The sequence below is a fragment of the Rhincodon typus genome, chromosome 8, assembly GCF_021869965.1.
Source record: "Rhincodon typus isolate 14 chromosome 8, sRhiTyp1.1, whole genome shotgun sequence".
NCBI classification, from domain to species: domain Eukaryota; kingdom Metazoa; phylum Chordata; class Chondrichthyes; order Orectolobiformes; family Rhincodontidae; genus Rhincodon; species Rhincodon typus.
In genome coordinates, this window is record NC_063339.1 from 78,300,669 (window position 1) to 78,311,196 (window position 10,528).

At 47.0% G+C, this 10,528-nt stretch overlaps 1 protein-coding gene across 1 annotated transcript in view; it reads right to left on the reverse strand.

The window, feature by feature from the left end:
• The window catches only part of sptbn5 (spectrin, beta, non-erythrocytic 5), a 165,848-nt gene that overhangs the window by 106,183 nt on the left and 49,137 nt on the right, over positions 1-10,528 (reverse strand). The window contains exons 25-29 of the mRNA XM_048600480.1: positions 10,051-10,251; positions 8,475-8,591; positions 5,103-5,266; positions 3,940-4,072; positions 217-362 (exon numbers count right to left, since the gene is read on the reverse strand). Coding sequence (XP_048456437.1) covers positions 217-362; positions 3,940-4,072; positions 5,103-5,266; positions 8,475-8,591; positions 10,051-10,251 — 761 coding nt within the window. The remainder of the gene's footprint in view (positions 1-216; positions 363-3,939; positions 4,073-5,102; positions 5,267-8,474; positions 8,592-10,050; positions 10,252-10,528) is intronic.

Genomic DNA, 10,528 nt, shown 5'->3' on the forward strand with positions numbered 1-10,528 from the left:
TCACACACACACACTGCCCTGTGATCCCCTCACTCACTCACACACACTGCCCTGTGATCCCCCTCACTCACTCACACACACTGCCCTGTGATCCCCTCAGGTCACTCTCAGATTTTGCATTCTGTGAACTCCTCAGTCATGGATGCATCCCCGATAAATGAGGTGGATGGTAAATATATTCTGCATTTTTAATGCAATGTAACATGACGACTGTACCTGAGTGCATCCTTCCTGAGTGTGATTTCCTGGGACTGAGGATGGTTGTTTTCCAGCAGCTTCTTCACCAAGGTCTGAACCCCCTGGATCCTCTCTTCACCAGCCTCCACCAGGTGCAGGAAGTCTTCGTAGAGTGCCCTCAGGTGCTGACAATGGGAGAACGCAACAACTTACACCCGCTGACAGAACAGCAGCACGTATACCCTGCTTAGAATACAATAACACACCAACACTCACACCGTGCCGACAGTAGGAACAGCACTGACACCGTGCTGACAGTAGGAACAGCACTGACACCGTGCCGACAGTAGGAACAGCAACCTCACACTTACACATGACTGACAGTACTGCAGTGCTTGTAACAAAATCAGCCAGATAGATCTCAGAATATGAGTTCTCAATGGGACTGTTAATCTGGACCAGAGATGTTGGCTGACAGATATAAACAGGAGTGTCAGGGGTTCTGCTCACTCTGAGAGTTAGCTCTTGTGGAAGCTAGATCAGTGTCAAGCACTCTCCACGTGTAAATAAAAGGTGACATAGCGACGGGATACCGGCTTCTGTGGAGTTATTTTCGCGGCAACAAGAGAAAAGCATCCTCCTGAAGAAATTCACTCGTAATAGTCAACTTTGAGTTGGGGCAAGCATTTCTGGTATCATGTCGTTATTTGGGAAGCTTGACTCGTTTGATCCTGCCGTCGAAGACTGGGCCCGGCATGTGGAAAGAATGTGTGTTTTTTTCCTGGGAAAATGACATTGATGGAGATGAAAAGCAACATGTAATTCTCCTGGAAGCATGTGGACCTGCCACCTTTTCCATTATTAGGAGCAGAACTTTCCCTGAGGCACCAGCCAGTAAAACCTTTCAAGAGTTGACGGATTTAGTTGAGGAATATTATGACCCCAAGCCTCCTCTAATTCTGAGATGCTATCGGCTTTACTCGGCAATTTGAGAACCGGGGGAATCCGTTTCAGGATTTTTGACTACATTAAGATAACTGGCAGTGGCACATGACTTTGATTTAACCCTTAACGAGATGCTGAGAGACAATTTGCTTTGTGTGATTAATGTTGTAACCATGCAAAAGCACCTACTAGCAGAAGCCCAAGTTGATTTCAAACAGGCACTACAACTGGCTTTATCACTAGAAAATGCAGCAAGCGGAGCATATGAGTTGCAGGGTTTTCCGATGGAAGTGGACATCCTCACCAGGCTGACTGAGCTTGGGGAACACCACTTGAGTGAAGGCAATTGCATAGCCTCATTCAGAATATATCCTTAACAGAGGGACTCTAAGTCACCCCACAGCAAAACCACAAAACAAAGCCAAGCTTCAGCCAAATGGTTAAAATTTTCTTCAGGATCCAGGCCAGCAAGCCATTGTAGTTGCTGCCAGTATACGAACTTGAGACAGCAAGAGACTCCCACTAGATCTAAATGGAGTAAGAGAACTCATAGGTCGGTATCAGGAGAGCGCACACCCTGGACAGTCACCTACATGTGGTCTGGGACAGTTAAATTGCTTAGCAACATCCAAACCAGAACCAATCAAACTAAACGTCTGGTTAAATGGATGACCGGGGGCACAGGAGTGATTAAGTCACAAACACAAGGTGTTCCGCAATTGGAAAGAAAGCAGGACCACAGACAAATGAAGGCCAAAGGTCAGCAAAGTGACCTAAAGAACACACAGTGGGTGGAAAGCATGAGGAAATAAAGCAAGTTGCCAACAGCCATGACCTGTGTGGGTTCTTCAACACAGTCAAGACCATCCCTGGTCCACATACCCAATTACAGCTAAGAACAGAGTGACATTCATTAAGGACAGAGATAGAATGAGCACTTATTGGAAGGAGCATTTTGATGGAGGGATTATGGAGTGCCCTTTTCAAATTTTGCAGAAATTTATCAGCATCGTCTCCCTGCTCAAAGACAATACACAAACCATGATTCTTGGATCTACCACTGACCCAATGTGTTGCAAAACGAGGTCAAGAAAGGCTGTGCCATTGCCCAAATGCTCTTCTCCCTCTTCCATACCACAACACTACAACACTATTCACTGACTATCAAGATCCACTGCGAGCTACTGGACAATGCGGATTAATTCCCACATCTTGGGAATGTCCTCAAAGTGAGCGAAAACATCGATGACACAAATCAACCTGCAACACCAGCTGACTCACTTATAGCCAGATGCTGTGGATCCTGTTCAGCCACCTCAGGACCCACAACTCTGGAGTGGAATAAAGTTATCCTCGATCCGGAGGGCTGGCTGAGTAACCAAGATCATGACAACAGAACTAGGAGGGGATACTTCTGTACACAATGAACCTTTAAAGATGTGGAAACCACTGTTTGAAAGGGCCACAAATTCAGAATCCACGGGAACATGCAAAAGACAAGGGTGGAAATGTCAGGTATTCGAACTGGGGCAAGTATTTGAAGATAATTCATTTACAGGGCGATGGGGGGAGAAAAGATGGAAAGTAGTTTGCAATTATGTAGCTCTTTCAGGGGTCCGGCACAGACGAGAGGTCTGAATGGCCTCATTCTATTCTGCACTTCAACCTTAGCCGACTTCCCTCAGCTCATGGGCTCATCATGTCACTAATGAATGTATCTTGCACCTTGGGATACCCAAGTTGGATATGTGCTGAGACAGATAGCTCGACCTGGGGCAGAGGGTCTGAGTGGGTTAGGAAGGTGAAAGCTGGGACGGATCCACATGGGAGAATGGGGGACTATGGTGAAGGAATTGAGCTGGAGTACAGGCTTTGATTGCAGAATCATAGAATCCCTACAGTGTGGAAGCAGGCCACTCGACCTGTTTAGTCCACACTGCCCTCCAAAGAGCAACCCTTACCCTATCCCTGTGACCACGGCTAACCCACCTAGCCTTCACATCCCTGGACATTTTGGGCAATTTAGCATGGCCAATCCACTGAATCTGCACATCTTTGGACTATGGAAGGATACTGGAGCACCTGGAGGAAACCTACACAGACACTAGGAGAACGTGCAAACTCCACACAGAAAGTGGTCAGAGGCTGGAATTGAACCCAGGTCCTTGGTGTTATGAGGCAGCAGTGCTAACCACTGAGCCATCGTGCTACGCTTATGGATTGAGGGAGAGAAATGGAGGGGCTTAGAGTGAGTGGGAACTGGAGAAGTGGGTGTCATTTGAGGGAGAGAACAGGAGGGATTTGCAGTGGTGGGGAGCTGCGGGGGGGGGGGGGGGGGGGGGGGGGGGGAGAGAGAGAACATGGGCTTAGTTGGCAAAAGTTGGGTTAGGGTTGCAAAGGAGAGTTGCAAAGACAGTGAGATGAAAGCTGCTCCAGAAACCTATATCATTCACCAGGGATGGAGTTGCTGCATCAGCTGGACATGGTGTGGGATTGAATTGTAGCAGTAATGCTCTGAACAATTTGTTGTCACTGAAGGGTAAAGCTGAGGAGGATGGCTCAGTGACCAAAGGGAAGGTTGGGTCTGGAGGTAACAGAGATATTGTTGGGAGAACATCATGGAGTTCGATATGGACTCAATGTTGTCCAAAGGTTAGAATGGGCAACAGGTGACTGAGTTGAGGAAGAGGTAGTTCCCCTGTTGCTAAATGTTTCTATTGCGAGTGGTGAGGGAGTTATGAGCTGGGGTAATGATTCAGGAAGATCACTGAGATGGCAATTAGTCACACCTACAGAAAACACATGAGCCCTGTTTACCAGCACATGTTGATAGTCATTGCCGTAATCCTCAGAACTGGCAGTTTGCATCTGCTGTGCGACCCATGCCTCCAGCTCTCCGATTTCCCTCAGATACTCATGGAATTGCAATGTCTCTTCCAACTTCTGCAACCTGGGAATTTGTTTAAAAAAAAAAAGGCCATCAAATTAGCTTCGTACCCGCAAACCCATTCCACACTGCAGGTCCTCACAGGGTTCCCTGGCAAGTGGGTGCACACACACACGCACATGCACCACACACACACACACACACACACACACACACACGTGCGCGCGCACACACACACACATACACACACACACACACCCACCCACCCCCCAACCCACACATACATATATACAGACACACCCCCACATATGTGTGTATGTGCACACCCCTGCCCTGCGCACGTGCACATATAAAAATGGCCCATCAAATCAGCTTTGCACCACAAACCCACTCCACAAAGCGGATCTCGACACCTTGGCAGGTGTGTGTGCACACGCACACACAAACGCATATGCATGCACACGCACACATACCCTTACACATGAATATGCACATGCAAGCACATAAACAACCCCACACGTGAGTATAAGTGCACACCGCACTGCCCCACGTGCATGCATATAATAAAAAGCCCAGCAAATTAGCTTCATGTCCATAAACCCATTCCACAAAGCAGGTCTCCACAGGGTGTCCCTGGGCTGGTGTGTGTGCACACGTGTGAGTATGCGCACATATGCATGCGCACACACACCCCCACACGTAAGTGTACACGCACGCATGCACACACACACAAACCAATGCAGTTCACTCAACTGTTCTCTGGGTAGTTGGGGATTGGCAATAAATGCTTGTCTGGCCAGCGATGCCCACTTCCCATGGGCAAATAGATAAACACACACACACGTAACACTTCTGTACATCAGTCATCAAATGGAGGTGTACAAATGCGAACCACATTCATAAATCTCTCTGCACAATTACACAAGGGGCAAGAATCGCTAATAGGACATTATTCTTGGAAACAGCGCATTGAATTGGACTGCTTTCATTGCCTAATGCCCATCATCACTTCGCCGCTGTTATCTCAGGGCATTATCTCAAAGCCAATAGGAGCCATTGAGCCAGAGTACATGAAGCCCCAGAATCCCTGTACCTGACTGCCGAACACTCCCGCAATTCCTTCAACCTCTTCTGAATCTGCTCCTGAGGTTCGTCCACCATGTTGAAGGTGATGAGTCCCCTGAGCAGAAGTCCCTCAGAAATCTTGTGAAGCTCCTCCGCACGGCCTTGGTAATCCTGGATCTGCCGCTCCAGAGCCTGAGGATTAACGGGAACACTGTTCAGAGGCGCAAGGTGGGGGGAAAGATGTCGCGCCTCTTTGCTGACTGTATTATAAGTGTAAATCAGCAACAGCCAGCAGAGGCTCCAGCAACATGCTGAGGGTCACAGGCTAAGGACACAGGGGAGGATTGAGATGAGGAGAAACATTTTCACTCAGACAGTGGAGAGAACTGGATTAACATCAGCAGAGATACAGTCAGTAACAGTGTTACATTACGATTTGGTCAGCAGACAGACTTACTTTGAAAGATCACCAATTGTTTTAAGGAAGGTTTAAGTCCCTCACGTAACTCACTGCAAATTAGATTGTGAAGTGACCACCAGTCACATACTCTACTTCCTACACTGCTATGTGCTGATTAACATATTCTCTCAAAGTGATGTCTCAAAGTGATATAAAACACAAAAAAATGCGGGTGGGTAAAGCTAGCATTCGAATGCTCTGCATTTTAAACCATAGGATCTGATTATAAGGACAGTCACTGCTTTCAAGTTTTTCTCAAAAAAATGAGAATGGTGAACAGCTCCTAACCTTGTACTTGCTGGGGAGAAGCAGCTACAATCATTGTCCAGGCACAGAGGGATGGTTTTGAGCACTAACAGTGCAGAGGAGGCTAGTCAGCACCTCAGGTTGGGAAGGCAGAGTCATGTTTTGACTGCAGCCGGTGGTGAACTGTCACCCTCAGACACTGGCCTGTCTCTCTTTCAGGCGCTAACAACTGTTTTCTGGTCCATATCTTTGTGATGGCTTGTCAGATAATTTATCTCCACATGCGCAGACTCCGTTCATTCCATGCCCCAGGTGCCTGCAGTAGTCAGCATGTTCACTGCACAAGCAGGACTTGAGACCTATCACCAGACACTGGATTTCATAGAAACATAGGAAATGGGAGCAGAAATAGACCATTCAGCCCTTCAAGCCTGCTTCATCATTCAATATGATCTTGGCTGATTGTCCAACACAGTACCTGTTCCCACTTTCACCCTTTGATCCCTTTAGCCCTAAGAATTATACCTAACTCCTTAATGCAAACATTCAATGTTTTGGTCTCAACCATCTTCTGTGATAAAGAATTCCACAGGCTCACCACTCTCTGGGTGAAGATGTTTCTCCTCATCTTGGTACTATATAGCCTACCTCATACCCTTAAACTGTGACCCCTGGTTCTGGACTCCCCAGTTACCGGAAACATCCTTCCTGTCCTTACTCTGTCCAGACCTGTTGGAATCTTATAGGTTTCCATGAGATCTCTCCTCATTCTTCTGAACTCAGGCTTATATCATCAGACAATGTGAAATAAGTGGTGGCTTTTTAACACCAGAAACTCCAGTCCCTCACCACTGATTCCTCAGCTTCTTCATGGACCATTGTCTTAGACTGAACCACACCATTCATGGCCTCAGTACTGAGCTACCAAATCCTTTCCAACACAAACAGCACCAATGTCTACTTGTGACACTGCCTGCCTCCACCTCTGTCTCAGCTCACTGGATGTTGATGTCTTAATCCATGCCATTGTCACCTCTCTCATTCTCCTGGCCAGACTCTACCCTTTAGAAAAAAAAATTCATTCAAAACTCTGCTGTCTGAAATCTATTCAGTCTTATCTCAATTTTAGTGCAGTGTTATTGGGTTACAATGCTACCACTTCTAGGACTTCAAAGCTGATTTGGTCCTGATTTGGCAATACCCAGTTTCTGTAAGAGGAAACCTCCCTTACCCCAGAGCTCAGGCTCAACTGAAGGAATTTAGAGTCGAAGTCCACCACTCAAGAATGTAAACTGCATCAGAGGTTCGCTGATCTCTGGGAACTGAATCACCTCGATGTCTAAACTAGATCTGACTGAATGCAACTCAACGTGACGATTGCATCCTTCCTATCCCAGTTAATTGGAATAAAACATCTGCGCTTAAAGCTGTGGTTGCATTCCTGAAATTGCTGCTTTATGAGAGACAATTTGAAGTGAATTCCCATAGGAATCCCGTAGGATCCTGCACTCATTTTCTTGCCCAGAGCAAACGAAGTTGACTGGCACAGACAGGATGGGCTCCTCCTTTTGTGCCGTGAACATCTTCAAGTCTATGAATGTAAAAGTTGAAGCACTGTATATTTACAGTGCTGTGCATTCTCAGTTGATATAACTTTCGGAATAAAATATAGCATTAAATATGAAAGAGATACAGTACTGTACCACCTGTACAATATTTTAAAGCAAATATACACTATTTTGTACACTATATTCTTGATTCACCAGGATCCAGCTGGTTGCAGAGGTTTGTCAGTTCAGAGAGCTGCTGAGCTCTAGCACTAACAGCCTACTTCAGTGATCAGATGCTGTCCCTCGGAACATGCTCAACGATGAAGGGAGCGGCCTGAGGGCAGATACGTGAGGTGCTGAGCTGCTCGGACTGCAATGCAGTCTTAGGTTTTGGTTCCTTTCTGAGTTAATAACCCAGGCCCCAGAGCTGATCCAGTGAGAGGAGGTGAGGGAAAATTGTTGCCGGTCTCCACGTCGACTAACTGCACTTCTGTGACAGAGTGGAGCTCAGTGATACACAGTGCTGACAGAGACAAGAATCCCGGCAGGGAGACAGATTTCTCGTCTCTGTCCGAATCGGCAGAAAACTGATCTATTGAACCCGGAGACTTTTCTTGCTGAATCTCTCCAGTAAATATCTGAGCCCTCCTGGGATATTGGATACACCGGTAGAGACAAGGGCTGTATGGAGATGAATCTCGTGACTCTCACTGAGTTTACAGGCTCCTCTGATTAACGATGTTAAAGTGAACCAACATTAAATGGGGCAATGTTAAACAAGGACAATCCGTACCATCTGGTCCCTTCATCACCTTACCAATCTCAAATCAGGTTGTTCTTTTAAGTCAACATTTGACTATGAAGCATGAGTCATTGAGCTTTTAGTCTATTTTGATGACTATGGTGAGTACAAAGTAGAGATAAACTGCAGAAACAACACAAGGGACAGAAACATGGAAGCAACACCTCAGGATGCACCTACTGCTGCTAACAAATGAAGGGCACAGAGGCTATAAGTTAGAGTTCCTCTGTTCCAGTTAATTAGAACAGTTCTGTCGGGTGGTGTATTTAAGTGCAGCATGTGGATAATGAAAGCTACTCGTAGACAAGCTGTCAAGTTGCCACCTCTGGAGATCTCACCTACCTTATGGCTCTTAATCAGCTTCAGAGTGGCAGCTTCGTTCTTCCCGTAATCCTCACTTGCCACAAGCTGAAGTTTTTCTGCTGCCCAGGCTTCCAGCTCGGATGCATCTGCGATGAACTAAATCAGAACTCAGTTAGCTGTGATTCTGTCATTTATCAGTTACATCTACAGAGGAAAGAGTGATGTATCAGCTGCAGGACAGTGTATACTGCCTGCTGAGTGGAGGAAGATGTAACTGCTGCACAGGAGTATATGTCCACCCCTACCTCCTACCTACCAGCCTCATCCCCACCTCCTTAACCTCTCTGTCTTCCGTTGACTGACCAACCCCTACCTTAACTCCCCACCTACACTCACCTTCACTGGCTCCATCCCCGCCTCCTTGACCTCTCCGTCTCCTCTCCACCTATCTGCTCCTTTATCCATCTTCCGTCCGCCTCCCCCCACTCTCTATTTATTTCAGAATCCCCTTCCCCTTCCCCATTTCTGAAGAAGGGTCCAGACCCGAAACGTCAGCTTTCCTGCTCCTCTAATTCTGCTTGGCCTGCTGTGTTCATCCAGCTCTACACCTTGCTTTCTCAGTATATCTACTGTGGACGAGAAGATGTTTCTACTGTAAAGGAATATAACGCTGTCTGTTGTGGGGAAGGTGGTGCATCTGCTGCAGGATAGCGTATACTGGCTGCTTTGGAAAGGGCGTGTATCTGCTGCAGAGGTATGTATAATGGCTGCTCAGCAGAGGGAGATGTAACTGCTGTCTATGCTGTCTACTACTGAACAGGAGGTGTAGCTGCTGCAGGAGAGTGTTTTGTATAAATATGTGGTCAAACATACCTCGAGGTGAAATATGTGAACAGTCTGCTTCAGTCTCTAATGGTTACCAGGGAGATGGATGGTCTCCATTGCCAAATGTATAGAAGAATTCATACAGGGGCTAACTACTGCAGTGACCCTTCTCTTGCTCTCTGCTCTGTACCTGAACAGAAGGTGTCGCTGTAATGTTACCGCATTAATAGTACAGAGGCCAGGCTAATTCTCCAGAAGCAGCTGATGGAATTTAAATTTGATTAAAAATCTGGAATTGGAAATTAGCCTTGACATGGTGACCTATCATTGAATGCATTGTAGATGGGTCTGAGGGGGTTTAAACCACACTCTACAACTCACTCTGTCATCTCAACCCTCCTTGTAGTCGCCATAATGATGTGCCCTGTACTTAGTTGTGAACATGATTTAAACTTTATCTTGTTTAAGCCAGGAGGGTCCCCTCATTACACCAGTAAATGGCTTCTCTCTCTCTCTCTCTCTCTGGAAGAGGATAATAGCAGCAAACAGCTCTCTCCTGCTGAGCAACGGAGCTTCTCACAACATGACGGTCAGCAGTGAGGTCTGCTCCCACAGCAGATTGTTGTAAAAACCCATTTGGTTCACTAATACGCATCAGGGAGGGAGATCTGCCATCTTTACCCAGTCTGGCCTATATGTGACTCCAGGCCCATGGCAACATGGTTGACTCTTAACTAACTTCTAAGGCCTTCCCCGTGAAAGAATTTATTTTAAAAAACCCTGAACGTACCTGGTGGAACCGCACTGAGTGCTGTAGTTTTTTCCTCCGGTCACCACAGGCTGACTCCAGCTCCTCCCAGCGACTCTGCAGTTCTCTGCACTTGGCCTCAATGCCCTGGGCCATGTGGTGCTGGGAGCTGACCATCTGCTGGCCCATCTCCAGCACCTTCTGGAACTGCTGCTTGTGAGTGTTCACTTCTACCTGCAGTTCCTGGAGCAGGGAGAAACGCCAAGGTCAACGACAGGCTCAAGAACAGGCCTGAGGCCTACAGAAGGAAGTGGGATCAGGAGGAGGAGTGGTAAAGTCAGGGCTGGGGTTGAGGAAAGAGGTGGTGAGACTATACCGTCCCCACTCCAGGATGCTATTTTACACCTCGTCACACCCCATTCAATAGACCGAACCCAGTATCTAAGTGAAATAACAAGGTGTAGAGCTGGATGAACACAGCAGGCCAAGCAGCATCAGAGGAGCAAGAAGGGTCTAGGCC